General features: G+C 37.3%; 1 protein-coding gene across 11 annotated transcripts in view; it reads right to left on the reverse strand.

The window, feature by feature from the left end:
- kug (FAT atypical cadherin kugelei) overlaps positions 1 to 17,610 on the reverse strand; it is a 501,386-nt gene that overhangs the window by 61,221 nt on the left and 422,555 nt on the right. For all 11 annotated transcript variants that reach the window (XM_069132177.1, XM_069132176.1, XM_069132174.1 and 8 more), the window contains 2 exons: positions 6,029 to 6,135; positions 4,335 to 4,539 (listed from right to left, as the gene is read on the reverse strand). In XM_069132177.1, the coding sequence (XP_068988278.1) occupies positions 4,335 to 4,539; positions 6,029 to 6,135 (312 nt within the window). The remainder of the gene's footprint in view (positions 1 to 4,334; positions 4,540 to 6,028; positions 6,136 to 17,610) is intronic.

Here is a 17,610-nt window from a genome sequence, read left to right on the forward strand (position 1 = left end):
CGAGGTCGTATTACACTAATCTTTTGACTCGTGACAGTAATTGCGAGAATCAGCAGAAAACCAGTGTAAATGGCACAGATTCTTTAAAACCCTTTTTGTTATAGAGGAAATTTTGATACGAGAAAAATCATTTGAAAATATTAATGTATTGTGGCTGTGATTACATTGTACTATGTTTTCTGGCGAGCTAAGAAAAAGTTATAAAAATACATTTTATCGGAATAAATTATTTTTGTAATTACTGAAAATCTTTAGTTTCTTTATATTATTTAATACCAGTTTGCTATGCATGGAATTTTGAATCAAGCATTTTAATTATTTCAGCTTTTGAATATTATAGGTAGGTAGATCGACTGATTATATAACCACTCTTTAGAAAAAATATTAAATCGTGAGAATACTAATCATTAAAAAAAAAAATACAAAAAAATGTAGTGAATTATGAAGTTAGTATAATATATTATTTAATGTTTGACTCGACGAGGAAATAAAAAAGCCAGAATTCTGTATATTCCCAGGTTAAAGAATCAAAAAGTCGAATTTCTAATCTCTCACAAATTTCATTAAAAAATGTAGGTCAGCTGTGACTAGTCTGGTGAATATAAAGAGTAAAGAAGCGAAAGTATAAATTCAAAAGATTTACTTTTAAATTCGATCTCCAGCAAGTACACGGTTCTCAACATCTTCATCGTTTCAATCTCATCGTGATTTCACATAAATAAGGATCATAACCTCACCCCAATCCGAGATCCACTTCACGCATCGAGGTATTCACCTAGCAAAAAGCCGACTCACTTCATCTACTTCAATCCCGGCCAGCGAACAACCTCTTGGAATCGTCGGTACGTGCATCGAAACGCGCGATACAGCGAACGTGCAAGAAACTTTGTGAATCATGGAGTACGATTTATTTTCAAACCATTCGGCCAATCGAAACATCGTTCATTCCATGAAACAAAAGCGGGATGAGTGACTTTTCAACGTGGCAACGATACCTATATCAAATTCTATCGAAAGGAAAGAAATAAACTAGAAAATATGAAAATACGAAACGATCGGTAGCAATGCTAGAGATTGCGAATGTTTATGTAATTTATGGGACATCTAGGTACGAAAATGTATAGAATGTTCAAAGTGTTTAAATTATTTGCTATGTACGATTCGTGGATTGCAGGTAGAATTTTGCTTATTAAATTAAAAAAAAGCTATATCTCATACGTATAATAATAATAATTCTCAAAATATTTTCTGGACAACTGCACTGTAGTACTGTCTGTATTTCTCAATGATTCACACAAAACTCTGTTTTCTCGTTAATTATATGACACTTTTATATATCACATGATTTTCTGAATCCTTCCTGACGTTATCAATAAATTACCATAAATCGCAATTCGTACTGGTCTCAACAGAGAAATTCTTTTTAGACAAATTTTCACCCTCTCGATTTATATTATTAAAAAACAAATGGAACAAATCCCTACCTACAGGTTCGATTTCTCTAGTTCATAGAGACACGAAATGACACAAAAATCCGTAGGCTTCTTATCACAGTGTGAATGCACCACAGAAATCGAAGATGAAGAACCATTTCTCGTGGACCAACACGGAATCATTGTTCGATAACCCAATGACACTCGACGAGATACGACTCATTTTTTATTGACCGGCGTTCCACTCGTACGAGCATCGAATGGCGACTCTTCTAGCTCGTTTTTCGTTTCGTTCTACAGTTTCCTTCGGTCACCCAGTTCGTCCTCGACGTGTACATTTTTCTCCCCTTATCGAACGCAAAAAAAGAAAGAGAAGGAAAAAGGTAGAGGTGTCTTTTCGTAATTTCTGGGCCGACAATCCAAGAACCGTGGAAAGTTTCCCGTGGCTCGGGAAGACTGATGAATACGAATCAGCGGACGGTCGACTTTTTAATTACAAGCCGTCTTCTACCGGTGTAAGCAATTTTCCGCACCGCCTCCCATCGATCTTCGAGATGACTGGGAATAAATGACCGCTTACGAAACTTCTGGAGGAAAGGCGATGCCGCTGCGAGGTGAACGTACACCGGTTGAATGAATGATGTGTAATTCCGATTTGCAGAGACTTTCGTTCCGCGTCTGCCCGTTTTGTAATTAACCATTGCGAATTTCTTGCAGAAATTTGGGATGACGAAGAAAACGAATGAAACGATCTCTCGATTTTCATCTTCAAGATTTATTCGTTCGAAGGTTATTATCAAGCTAAACTGTAAAAGCTATAAATATCCGTCTTAAACATCATCATAAGCAATGCAACTATCGACATTTATTTACTATAAAATACTAATGGTACGTATGTTTCGTATGCGATATCAGAAATGCAGACACAATCATAAACATAAGGAAATAATTATTTTCCGAGATATTCGTTATTTTTTTACATTATCGAAGTATTAAAATGGATTTAATATCCACTGCGCGTGCAGAATTATCCTACCTCGTTATCTCCCTATAATTTCGCTCCATTAATAAACCGTCAATCATTATTTATTAGCAGTTTCCCCTTTTCTCTGGTCTTCCATGTTCCGGGAAAGTGACTCGCGTCATAGAAGCGGAAGCGTCGGAGTCATTGTTTTCGACTTACGCGATAACGTATGCAAATTCGCCCGATCAAGCCGCGCCATTCATTATTCATCGTTTCTGGTGGAACGGTTGTGTTAGCCCGCGAAATTACGAAACGATGAAAAGTCAGAAACTCGTTATTGAAAGGAAAAGGAGAAGAAGGTAGCGGGACGCGGTTATATTACTGATCAGGGGGTGTGGAAAAGTGGAACTGGAGATGAAAGGGCGATGATACTGCGCGTAAATAGGCACGCGTACACCAGACGAGTGAGAATCAATTTTAATGCGGGACAATTTGCGATACAAATTCGATTCGGCCCTCGGTGAATAATCTTGGCGGGCCAGCGACCGATTAAATCAGACTTTCAAATGAACCCAGAGGGGTGAAATTGGACTTTTAATTTGAGCGTCGGCTTCGTACAAGTGGCCCCGGTTATTGCTATCTTCATTAAATCGAATCTTTCTTCTAATCGTCAATTTACCGTTAAGCGATATGGAAATATCGAATCGCAGCGAATAAATCTTGTTTATTGGAATATTATGGAGAGCTTCATGCTCGAAGCGTTAAAATTGGCGCGCGCCTGCAGCGTCGATAATTTCCTGCCTGACTCTTCATCTTTGATATTTAAGCTCTTTAATTAGGAGAGCTCGTAATAGCAGGTTTGCAATCGAAATTACATATGTATTCTGCCAGTGAAAAGATGGAGCTGTTAAAAGGACACGAATGAAGAGATAAAGATGTTTCAAATATCGAGATCTTTTTTCGATCGAAAATTTTATGTAAAGTGGAATTAAAATATTAATAGTCAGAAAGCGTTAGGAAATAGACTGTACGTTCATCAAAATATCGTTTCATGATGTAACGAGAGAGAGAGAGAGAGAGAGAGAGAGAGAGAGAGAGAGAGAATCTCGCGCCAGCCGTCAAATATAAATAACTTACGGGCTATAATTAAAATTTATTGTTCACAAAGAGCTATAAAACCAGACTATTGTGATACTCAGAAGTGAAAGCAAATTGAAACTTTCGAGCTCAATGATAAAAATTAAACGAAGGTAACGTGCAATTTTATTATCGTTCGCTGCAGTTTAAACCATGCCTTGTGTCTTTATGCCAATTCATCGTTACGATATGCATTCGCTTCAACTAGCTCCTATCTCTTTAATTCATCGCGAGAACTGACAGGGGTCAATCTATGTGACAGAATGCCATTATTAAATAGATTGAGGGCGAAACTACCACCCATTACGTTTAATCGGAGCTATCGTCCAAGTCAAACATTTATTAAAATTTCTTTCTCGATAAATTCAAATACGAATGTATCAACCGAGGAAGTGTTTTACGTTAGTACTAGAACTATCGACTATTAAAATACAGAAGTTACTATCATGAAAAGACACATAACGCAGTAAAAAAATATATTTTCCGAAAAATTATTCAGATCTTCGAAAATGCAGCATTATAGACCTATAAAATAACTCGGAAATATCATGAATTTTGAGCAATCCGATAATTCTGGTGTTAATATCTTCTCATCTTCTTCAATCCACATTTCTTGATTGAAATTTCAAAAAGCTCGAACTTATTTTCTTGCTCTCATTTATTTTCGAATCGTCGTTATTAAAATCCTCATTCATAGAAGGGCAAATTGATCTCGTTACAGCCAAGGACCGTTGTAGCCAATCTATTTCGATTCTGTGACAAGATATTGGCTCTTTTCTGACTGACCATGTGGAACTTACCGGTGGTGGAGTTGATGAGAAAATAACCTTCCGGATTGCCGCTGGTGATGGAAAAAGTGAATTGTTGGGGCGAGACGTCGCGATCGAACGCTTGGATTTGAAGAACGCTCACACCTGCCGGAGAATTCTCCAGGACCGATGGATAATAGACTGGAACTTCAGTCAACGGGGTGTTGTCGTTCCTGTCCAGCACCTCCACGTACACCTGCACGAAAATCGGCTGTGAATTATTTACGAGAGGTAGATAAGTCCTCGCTATTGTGCGTTTGCGAAAAAATGGAAAAAAATTGCCATATTTTTGTAAACTAGAGATGTGGGCGGATTTTTCAGCACCGAGTATAGCAGAACTTTGAGAAATGGGGATTATATTGTATCACGCGTGCAAAACAGCAGAGATTAAGATAAATTCTATTCGAAAATGATCAATTTTGAATTTTAATCGGTACAAAATTATTGACGCAATTCGTTTGGAATAAATAATTGCTAAAAGGTATCGTTTGAAAGATTCCTGGAATAATTTATTCTTTCTATCGATTACCGTTGAATGTGTAAGTTACGAAATGTACATTCGTGAACTTCTATTTTATTCGTCGAAGAATGTAATCGAGGAAATTGATTTTAATGTGAAATGAAGCGAAAAGAGCAGGGATATTTGAAGTTTAAATTATAGTAATTAATGTATCACTTCCTGTATTAATCTTCTATAGATACTACGTATAAGACTAAAATCGTATTTTAAAGTGAATACATATTATTAGAGAGCGTATTTTTAAACAATTCGATAATAATCTTATTTCACAACGTTGGACAGTACCATTACTGAATTCTCATTTCCTTATCTTGATTATTTTCTACAATATCAGTTGCGGCGTATATAATAAAAATTCACAGTATTGATTATAGTGCATTGCAGTTTTCACGATGAGATTTTAGCTGGTCATGTTAAATCACTAGTGAAATTTCTATCTATATACGCAATTATAAAAGTGTCGTAAATTAAACTCTTTGCGTCACGTCGGTAACAGAAAGCCTTTTTCCAATAGCGTAATGTATGTTGCAATATTATGGTGGGAGATAAGTGATACGAAAAATTTGTAGCGATCGATAGAGAAAATTGGTTCTTTGACTAGCCATCGTTTCGCTACTAGGAGCTTATGCACGTAGAAAGTACGAAATAAATAGTCGTTCGTGATATTTTTCCGATACAATGACAAAAATGTAATGACAGTGTTTATAGTTTAACGTAAACGACGTTATAAGCACTAATTCTATAATAATTCCTTGATCATTGGTCGAAGCACAGATTTTTTACCGAGGAATTAACAAGAAACTGTATTAAATTGAAAAATTCATAAATACCCAAAGTTTTACTGTACGTTTGCTATAATATTCTCAAAATACAAAATATTTAAATAAATTCTACTACTTCTCCCGAATTTTTGATATTATGGTGTCCCAGAAAATATTTTTCAAAGATTAATTATTTCTCCTTCTTTCTTTTTCGTTAAGACTTATCCAACAAACCAATATCATTTGGGAAATATATCCACGTTAATTGTTGTGGCAATGTATTCTCTGCTTGTTCCTATTTTCATTGTCTGAGTGTGGACAATCAAAAATTTCGAAACACGAAGATATTTCTCGGGACGGTATAACACCTTAAACATGTAATTTATCTTCCGCATTGCACAAACCTGCAAACTCGAACTCAGAGGAACCACTCCGTGATCCTGCGCGTACACCGTCAGCCAGTATCCTCTCTTCGACTCCACATCCAACATAACCTTCGTCTTGATGTTACCTGGAACGCCAAAAAACATTTTATTAAAAAGAAAAAGAAAAAGAAAAAAAGAGAAAATAAAACAAATCTAATGTAACGGAATATTCGCTCCCGTACAGCGATTCCAGAACATTTCTCGATCGTCAATAATTAAGAAAAAATCAAATTATGCTCGATCGAAACGTCTCGTCGCGTAACAAATCATGCAAACGGAATAGCTGAAAATAGCCACCGTATCACGAAACATTTTCACCTCTTCGATATCACCATGAGAAGATGCGAGCTGAGTAGGAACAGGTCGTTCTATGCGCGAAAAATAGGAAAGAAAAAAGAAAGGTGGGAAAAGGAAAGAAGGGAGGAAGAGGAAGACAGGACAGGAAAGATAAGGAAAGAGACGTTATTACCGTCTTGCCAGATAGCTAGCAACAAGGACCGATATGAAATGACGTGCACGTAGATGGCGACTTGCCAAGCGTGCACCCGCGCGCGCGCTCTCGCGCGTCAGTGCAAAAATTGGACTGCATTCCTGTTGTTAACACGTCGAGCACGTTGTTCCGCGTGTCTTCGATCGTTTTTGCGACATTCCAGTGCTTACGGTCGGTTCTTGCACCGCGGTACACGCCATCAATGAACATACGCTTGGTTTATTACGGTATTAAAACGATAACGTCTCGATACCTGGCGACCAGTGGTCCAGGAACGGGCAAAAGGCTAACAGATATCGAGGCAGCAAAGAGAGGGAGCGAGAGAGAGGTGGAGACCTCGATTAATTAGCAATCCGTGATGTTACGTACGAGAGCAGATGTAGATCGTAATCAAGATTATCCCCGATTTGTTCTGTCAGTAATTGCATCTTCAGATTTCGCTGCAGCATCTTCATTAATCCCGATCTTTCGCGTGGCTCGACCCACCAGTTCCTCGATCACTGTACATTGTATGCGTGCCCAACAGTATCGGTATAATATCGAGCTCGTAATTCCACGATATCGATTAATTATCGGAGCCGAGGCGAAATTCAGCCCAGCGGGAGCCAGATACACGTCGGTGTCCTCGGTTATTTATGGCCTCGTTCCCGTAAAATTCACGGCCGTGGAATCGTGATCCGCGCTCACGATTTCATGATTTCCTCGGCCGAAGAAAAAAGATGGCTACACATGTAATTGGAGGATAGCGCGGCGCCTGAGATATCAATGGTTAATTTATTCTTCGATATATGTATATAATCCGGTATTCAGATAGAAAAATTTACTCGGTCAACGCAAGTTATTGGATTCCTTGCGTTCAATGACTGGTATTTCCAGGACTGTTGGAATGCTGGTTTGCATTAATATATTGAGTATATTATACCATACTATTTTTTTAGAACTTCCAATCCACCCGATATAAATCAAGAATGATTTTCTCAGAAGCTAAACTCATTAGCTCAACTTTCTATTAATTTCTCAATCGCATTAGATAAATACACGTTTTAATCTTCAATTCTTCAAAAACAAATAACTTACGCCCATGAGTTCGTTTATTTCAACAAAATAATATAAATAATAACAAATTCCAAGATTAATATAGAAAATACATATAATGAAAAATGGTCTTCGTAAAATCATCTCTCATCATCATTCTCTGCTTTTAAATTTACACGCTTGATCAACGTGGCCTCTAAACGGCTCAAACATAGATCTCCAAAATTAAGAGAACAATGTGCAAATGTTTGCTTGAGGCGCACTGTACAGTGGTTACATCGAGAAGTTTTCAAAAATTCGACACTCTAATCTCTGATATTCACAGTAATTCAAAAGTCCAAGGAAACTTTGATTAATCGGAAAGGAACGTCTCATTGACTTTACACTCTCCGCGATTGTTTCGTAGCCGCAGAGCACGCGTTACACGTGTTTTCGTGGCTCGCTCAAGCATAGAAGGGGTTCGGGGACGCAGACACGTGCTGCACGTTTAACAGTGATCGGTGGAAGGGGAGAATAAATTAAATTCGCTACCGTGAACGCAACTTGTATAAGCAGTTTATGCCATCGTATAATGGTGGAGCGAACGAGACAGAAAGAGAAGCAGATACGACTATATCCTACGAAGTCGAATGCGATGCTCGCTTTTCATGCCCCAGTTTTTCGTCTAAACAACATTACGGACTTAATTTCTTTCCGGATTGTAACAGGGCGGCGGTCGCTTTCTCTCGCGACAAGAAACTATCTTTCTTCCGTGTCAAAAGACACGCTCCACGGAACTTTTTAGACAGGGATAGAGCGAAAAGCTAGAGAAGGATGAAACAAGAAGAGAGATGCGAACGTGGTGGCTAATGGAAAAAGTTAAAGACAGAAAGATTTTCTTTGTAACACGGAATGAATTCGTTTGAACTTACGTTCGAGGATATAATTGGAGAACACGACTGGTTGAACGTTCTAATTTTTGGACAAAGAAATACTCACTTTATCTTACAATAATTAATTGTAATTTTAGTTATTTTCAATTGCTTATGCCGTTAGTTAAAAATAAAAAATGATAATTTTTGTTCTCTTATTAATTATAATTATTAATAATTAGCGGCAAATTATTTACAATTCCTTTGAGACTCAAGTAGTCTATGCGGAATCGTTCTTAAATAAATGATTCAAAGTGAGAATGTCTTCCGTGTTATACACTTTTTCCGGTTTCTAACTTCTAAAGCCTGGATTCTCTAGTTTCTTTTTTTCGCACTATTTAAGGAAGTTACGTTTAATTATCTTTAACGAATTCGATAACCTACGATATTAACATAAAATACAATACTACGATATACTCAAAATTCGAAAACAAATATTTTTAATGGGATATATAGCCTCAATAGAGTTTAGTGATGCTATAAAAATTATAACAATCCAGTATTCTTTTTAAAAGTTACCTTAGAAAGTATTCTTCCAGAAACGTCAAAAAAGTTAACGAAGATAATATATCACTACAAGAACAGAACATTTAGAGAATAAAATGTATAATAAAATTTTCAGATAGTATTCTAATTCTGCAAGATCTCGTGGCAATAGAGAAAAAACGAAAATGCTCGAATTATGTTCGATCAAAGTGGTCAATCTAGGATTAGAATTAAGTCATTCTCGCGAAAACGAGTTTGCCCGGTGCTTTACCGTACAGAATCATCGGCGAGCGGTAGAAAACGAGAGGGAGAGAGAGAGAGAGAACGCGTTTTAGCTCGTCGCTAAATTAATTTTGCAACCCTATCGACGTCTATGTAATTGCAATGTCAACTTCGTTCTACTGTTTCCCAGCATTCCGCGGTATTCGCTGCTTCCACCGAATAAATCGAAGCATTTCAACCACTACGAATTAGCAACTTTCGAATAATCAATGTTAGATCGAGTTTCTCGTCGTACAAAGTTCATCTGGAGCATGCAATTTCCAAGTTGCCAGCTCGCCCCTTTCTGCACTCTCTGTTCCTCGGGAACATCGATGATTCTAATAATTATAATCGACGACGGGTAGGATTTCGAATAACTTGCTGCTCACTTTATTACGTAATGGTAGAGGGAATCCAGAGAAATTCCAGATCAGAAGAGACGTCCTTCCGTAATATTATTGCGAATCGTGCTCGTTACTAGGTAGAGGGAAGATGGAATTTATCGATTTGGGAACAGAAGAAACGACGGTTTTGATTTTGGGTTGCTATCGAATGTACGATCTTTTGAAATCTTGGAATTCTTGTTTCCCGATGGTTTTATCTCCCTCTTCAATTTCCGTGAAGCATACTTGGATGCAAACAGAAATAGAAGGACTGGTAAGTAAATTTAAGAAATTTCAAAAATTCTGAGAGAATACATTTCTGTATTATTTGGTTGATATTTTTTCCATCACATTTTTCACACTTTTTAAATTTTATGTGCGTCATACAATCGTAAAGAATTTTAGAAATTTAGATAAGTGTCAATGTTATATTTTTGAATAGTGAAGCATGGAAAAAGCCATTTTTTATTTACTACCTGTTTCACGTCGTTTTTCCTCTTTTTTAGAATTTGTTAAAATTTTTCAATGATACACTTTGTTTTATGTTGAACTGCGAATTTATTAAGTATATCGATGTACAGATAGCCGCTGTCAATATCAAACCTACAGAAAAAGGATTTGTAGGCAATTCGAACAGTTTAATCGGTCGGAGCATTCACCCGGCAAATGACAGATATGAAAGAGCCTGAATCTTGTCCAGCAATTCGATTTGCCAGCAATAAACAATAAATCACTTCGATCACACGAATTAACCTCTTCGAGTTCTCAAACGTTTCAAATCATCGTCCATTTAGAAAGTTTAATAGCGATCGAAATCGTTCGCAATTAATACATGGATGCCAGTCAGTGATATATTATTTCGAGTATTATGTCAAATAACGCTATTCGGAGATTCAGAAATTCAATTCCACGATTTCCATAACACGATTCTGCCATCGAATCTATTTATGTTTCAAAGTTACGTTTCACAAATGACAAATTATCGATATTAATATATTTTCTTCTGTAATGATAACAAGTTTGATAATAAAACAGATACAATTTTGGAAGTAATTTTTACAAATTACACATCATGTAACAATCTTATTTAAAGTAACATTATAAAAGAGAAGTCTGTGATCTATAATTTATAGATTGAAGTGACTACGCAATAAGGAAGCAGCATCACTTTTCAATAATTTACCATAAGTAAATCAACAAGAACTAACTATAAATCAAATTTTTCCGCAAACCTGCAATAAATTCATAGTCAACTCATATTCAATAATAATAAACTTTGACACTTTTGAATATCAAACCTATATCTTCCCTTCTATACCAATAAATATAATTTAACTATTGGAGGTGCCTTTACATATTTGCAAGCCTCTAACTTGTCAATTCACTGACATTAAACGTAAGTTGATGAATTATTGTGCAATGATGTACACATTCCAACAATTTCTTTTCCCAATTACACTTTATCAATACAATTTTCTTAACCACAATATCATTCAGGAAAGTCTCATCGATGAATTTCGAATCAAAATTTACGACGAAGCATTCCCTTAACCACCTCGTGCTAATCTCAGAACTATTCTACCTACGACAAGCCGAAAGGGAAAGAATTTCCACCAGCTATATCACCCGTACTAATACCATCGTGGCGAGACACGTGAAGTTTGACGACCTGTTGGTCATTAAATTCATCGGTCGTAAAGCGACTTGTTGCGATAAGTAATAGGAAGCACTTAAGTTCCAGAGATCAAGCTGACGGTTTGATTTTCCCTACAGCCGACACCTTGACGAACGCACAGTTATTACGTCAAGAAGAATATCAGGATTCGTTTCGACCAATTTGGTGCCGCGACGCGTTTCTAACGAGCCGGCGAGGAAATTCGACGAGCGTGTGTTAAAGCATTCGCGACGTGGCGCTGTTCCAACGTTTCATCATCGACTCGCGATCAAAGGCACGCGTGTTTGTTACAGAATCGGCCATCGAAAGCATAATCCATGCGGATACTCGAGGGTCGAGTAGAAGACCGTGAAGCGTGGCAAATATTTAATAAGTTCGCCAACCATGCTGTACATCGATAACTTCTTTAGTGATCTTATGGTTGATTGAACCAAATAAAAACGAGCTGCTACGAACTATAATATTTCGGATGATTGGTAGGTTGTTTGAGGCATTTGCAATCGCTGTTTGTTGCGAAAGTCGATGTGGAAAGGATTTCGAAGAGTGGTACCGAGAAGAGTTTCTTGAGTGATTTCTGAAATTAATAGATTTTAGCTGTATATATGATGAAGTGTAATTACAATCGCTGACGAAAGTAGTTGAAAGTATTAGAAAGTATTTACCATACAAGCTTTTTACGTACACACGTATATCGTATATAACAAAATTTCTTTAACTCTGTAACGATACACGACTGTCACGATTATAGTGATGGAAATTAATAATTGTTTCAGAATATTTAATGACCTTTTCTTCTGCAAACATCGATCAACCTTTCTTATCGTCATAATGAAAATAAAGCGAGGAAAGCTCATTAAGGTAGCAGGGATAATAGGGGTAACGCTGACAAAGAAATCTCATCAAGTATAACAAGTGGATTTTTAAGAAAATTAACTGAAAATGCGCGACCTATCGTGTTTCATTGTCTCTACAGAATATACATTAATTTATGAAGCATTAAATAAAGAAATACGATATCTCTTCGTTTCTAAGTTTTTCCAACAACAAAACAAAAGAAGTTTGAAAGACTGCATTTCTAGTCATTGCTTCAAGAAGGAAAAGCTAGAACAACATAAAAATCGAATCGAACACTGAGCGCATTTACTTAAAGCAGTAACGTTAAAGAAAAATATCTAACTACAAGCCACGGATGCAAGTATTGCTCCGGGAATGAGGAGAGTTAGTTCCGTAAGATGTGGAAAACACTGCTAACGTTCTCGTCCGATATTCAATTGGTAACGTATACACTTCGAACTAACCATGAACTTTTACAACTTCACGAAACTGGCGAAATAAAATCTCTAGGAACTCGAACAACTATCACGAATCGAATATCAACATGAAAAAATTCTAATTAAACTAAATGGAACTTTATTTTCGCACTTTATTTTCCTTTTATCATTCAATTTATCACATATAGCCAAGCTTGTTTTAACATACGAATTTTATATAAAACGTGTGAGAATCACGCCAAACTTGAAAAACTTCCAACGTAACGTTTGGTAATTCGAAAAAAGACATTGTAGCATTGCAGAGTTAGTGATAAACAAAAAAAATAATAAGAAAAATTAACAGAGAAATTACATCACAAACATTCGTGTACCCTAAATAATTTTCTATCGTGAGAGTCAAAATTATGTTCATAAAAGCGCGACGTAATTCCTACTTTCTATTATTAGTTCCTTTCATCCTCCGTATCTTCCAGATCGTGTGCCAATTTCGTGAAGAGCGAGAAGGAGGGCAACAACTTGGAAGGCGTTAAGAATCTTCGAAATCTTGAAAGGGAGGAGAGCCCGTGGAAAAGGGGAAGAGAGAACGATGTTTAGAGGAATCGTAAAAATCTCTTCTCGGTAATTTCAGCCAGGGCCGTCCTATCCCATTTCATAAACGGCTGATACCATTTGGCGTCCGGGATCCGTAAGAGCTTCACGGAGGAGTTACAGAATTCGTTTTCGCGGGGGCTTTGAGCTTTTGTCCGAGTAACGATGCCTCTGCTCGCCGGAAACGTGCAGCGAACCGATCGATGAGCCTTCGAACGGAAAACGCGCAATTTTATAGTCGGACCTGCCATCCCCGAACTATCCTCGCGACCTCCAACCCCCGTGAACCAGCTTCTTGTCCTTCTTTCATTCTTTTATCGAATTCCATCTGTCTCCATCCACCTCATTTTCTATCTGACATTTCTCTCGACTCTCGATCCACCGCGGGGGAACTATGGCCGATCGTTAACCCAGATTCGAAACGGCGACACTTTAGACGCTTCGCCAATAGCCCGCGAATGTATACGTCTTGATCGCGACACTCCTCCACGGACGTCGAGAAACTAAGAAGCTTCTCCGGTGATCGATCTTTACGTTTAGTAGTCGATAGATAGATTCGTTGAAACTGGCACGGAAACTTCCAGGATAAATATGGATCCGCCATTGTCATCGAGAAGTTTCTGTTCAGAAATGGGAGAGTTTAATTATCTGATAAAAAGTTGCTGCGACTCTTGAGATGTTTTATAATACGGGAATTAATTGAGACCAATGAATAAAGAGGGGGGGGAGGAGAAAGAGAGTAAATATATCTTACTCGGAGAGATAAGATTTATTTCTTTGAGAAATATAATATTTGGAATATTGGTTCTATATGTGAGATTTTGCTGGATGAAATTATCCTTCCCGTGCTTTCACTGTGTCAATCCTTGTTTCTAACTAATGTGCAAGATTTGGTATAGAGATCTTGAATATTAAGCGTTATATGAAATTTTAAACGATACTCTTTTACCCTACATTGTTCATAGTTACTTTAAATGTAACTTTGTGAACGAAACTCGAGTTGAAAGGTGATTTCAGCAAGTAGTTACTGGTTTCCTACGTCACATCAAAATACATACTTAACATCCCTATACCGCGAAATAAGAAGTAACATCCTCTGCGACCGTATTATAATATTGTAATAGAACCCGACAATGAACGTCAATTTCTTCCAATGTAAATTCCAATCAAATTTGCAAAGTTCTTCTACAAATATTTCCACGTTTAAAATACACTTCGATTGCCAATCACCATAAACAAAATTTTCTCCAGCCATTCCATTTACCCCGAAAGTCATTTCTATACGGTTCGGTTATTACTTGCATCAGCTCGCAAGGACTTCTGCCTCTAATATTGCCACACAAAGAAAGGAAATGTGTATTCAACTTATCCCCGTCACTTGTTTAACGTTTATTCGACAAGCAATATATCCGCGTTCTCCCTTTCTCACATAATATATCCATGTCATATGGCCACGGGGATACGATAATGTTTTTCCACCCCTTTTGATCCTCTTTTTTTTCATGAGGATATGGAAAGAAAAAGGCAGTATACTACGCGGAGATGTTCGTTCTAAAGCTCTGCTTAATAGCCTGGAAACACCTTTCGGCCGTTTCTAAGAAGCGATTTCCCGAATGCAAGCCCATTTGCGCACCGGAACCGAGGGTCGGCGAAAGCCTCTTACGCACGATAAGGCGATTGGTTTCCCGCGCAGTGGCCGCGTTGATTAAACTACAATGAGGAAAATTAAACGTAAGAAAGTTTCTCGTTGGCGAGTGAAGATACGGGGCAAAGCAGAAGGATAGATATATTTAATCCTTCTATTAATCTCTAATACACAATTTTTCGTTCATCTGCTGGCGAAAATCGTTTAATTTCTTTGCATAAACAACCAGAAAAATGGATTTAATCATCAAGTTCCATAAGAAAACGTCACACCTGACTTCGCTGTCTTTGTGTCTAAGGTGTACTATAAAATGATGACCAGAATGCATTTAGAAATTTCAAGATGTAAAAATATACAGACTGTACATAATATTCAAAGATACAATAGAACATCCAAAGTACTCGTTATAATATTCGGTAGACGAAACAAATCTCTAAGTTCCACTTGTTTGCCTGTCCAAAAACAGAAAAAAAGAAAGAAATATATAAATCTGTACAAATATCTGCAGTGTACTGGTGAGTAAGTATATTAAAAGGCAGACAAAACACAGCTCCCTTCTCTTTTCCTCCTCTTTCACGCGTTTCTTTGTAACGACACAATAGAACTGAGAATGTAATTGTATCGAAGAAAGTTCGAAGGCAATAACAAGATTAAAATAAAATAATATAGGCCAGAGAGGAGAAGAATGATATAAAACAGTCTAATAATCTTTGCTCTATTGTCGTTGAGGTATTTCTACGGAGGCGGCCTCGTACTCAATAAGGAGAACGTTATCGAGCATTCTGTGCATGTTTGGAATACGTTACACGCGGAACGTAATAACGTACGTGCGTAATTTCTGTTCTCGCGCGAACTCGTTACACCCTAGCCGCGGAATTTACGTCCAAGATGGACGATGGAACGTTACAAAAGTACCCCTCTATGCTTCCTATATTTCTGGAAGGAATTTACGATTATAGTCCATGAAGAAAGTCGCGGCCGACTCCGTGAAAGTGCTTTTTACTTCGAGCAATAATGTTAATTTGCGAAAGACTACAGGCTATTGTGGAAACTCTATAGGGAATATTTGCTAATATAGCAGACAAATATGGCCACACATAGAGATAAAGTTGTAGTAACGATTAGATAGACATGTTAGAGAAATGGAAGTATTATGGGATAACTATGCTATTAAAGGTATACCCAAGAAATATTGAGACGAATTGAGCAATATACTGATAAATATACAAAAAGATATAAATATTAGGTTGTCCGAAAAGTATCTTCCTTTTACAGATACGTGTTTTAAAACGATGCATCTTTACACAAACATGAAACCTAATCTGTCGAACGTTGTGATCTTTATTTTGATAGAACAAAATGGATCATACGTAATTCGATAAAATAATATAAAACGAATGAAACTTTTCCGACGACCTAATGTGTTTTATTAGTCACAAGAAGTAGTATCTTCAAATGAGATCAGGCGAATAGATGGTATAGTGTAATGTTACAGTCATGATCCATGAATAACACAGTTCAACACTAATTGTAGACCTAATCGTACAATTTTCTACATAATTTTTCCAAATCACGTTCAATTTGCGCGGTCATGCGAAACCGTGAACACGGTAGCTTCCCCATAAACCAAAAATACCAGAGGGAAATCAGACACACGGTCATTATAACCATTCGCAGGCCGTTTCCTCTTAACTTCTCGTGGCAACACAGCGCGTGAAAGCCCGAACGCTGATTCTCAATTGCTCGCAAGTAAATAATGCGGTACGCGATTTCTCTGAATCTGGATCCGTTCATTCGCGGCGTTATTTACGACTTAATGCCAGGCGGAAATTCGACAGCGTGAAATGGAGGGAAAAGAACACGAGGATGGCAAATCGTTCCGAGATAAAAGCATCAGCGGTGCAACGAAACAGACGAGACGCGGTGTCGCGTCGGCTCGTGCAAATTCTTCCATGCGTTCCGGATCCAAATCACCACAGGCAAATTGTTCTGGGGTTCAATCGAAAACGCGTTTTCACGAAAAGCTTTTAACGACTAAAACGTCGACCCGACAAAGACTTTACGATCGCGCTATTACCATTCAGGAGTCATTGGAAACACGATGCGTCAGGATGCTGTTGGGACTAACAAGAAAAGTGTAAGATGTTCATCACAGGTCATCGATTTAATTCGAACTTCAAATAGTGATGGCATTTGTCATTTTGTTTATAGAAATGTGTACTCCATTGTGGTTCATGGACAGATAATCAGATGCTCAATATTTTTCGAAACCATTATGAACCAAGCGATAACGCAACATTTCATGTGCATTTATTTTTTATTATTTTATATTATTGTAATTTTGTTTTTTTAACATTGTAGGCATGAAAGAAAATACTACGGATTTGTTTAACATTTTTCTCTTCGCTCTTCCTTTTTGCCAGATAGATGTTACGATTTATTCACAAACTATCATTTTTTAAATCATGAGGAAGTATTTGCTGTGTCTCTCTGTGGCGTAGTGGTCTTGTTTGAAATTGTTTGTTCGATAATATTGCACAATTTCGCCGTTTCTGTTTTGACTTAAAATGTACATGTTGCTCGCCCAATGTATCAGCAATTAAATTAAAATCGATCTAAATTTGTTTCCATTGGATGATGAAAAAGAAGCCGAAGGTAATCGACAATTGACATTTCGTACGCAAATATCTCGTTTATCTTCCTGTTCTTTTTCTCATATAGCGTAAACCAATTGTCAGAATATTACCTTTGCAATGACGTCGCCGATCGTCATGCATTGCGAGCGTTTCCACGTTTCCAAATATTTCTCGTTCATC

The sequence above is a fragment of the Bombus flavifrons genome, chromosome 2 (genome assembly GCF_040668555.2).
Source record: "Bombus flavifrons isolate JBK064 chromosome 2, iyBomFlav1_principal, whole genome shotgun sequence".
Lineage (NCBI taxonomy): Eukaryota > Metazoa > Arthropoda > Insecta > Hymenoptera > Apidae > Bombus > Bombus flavifrons.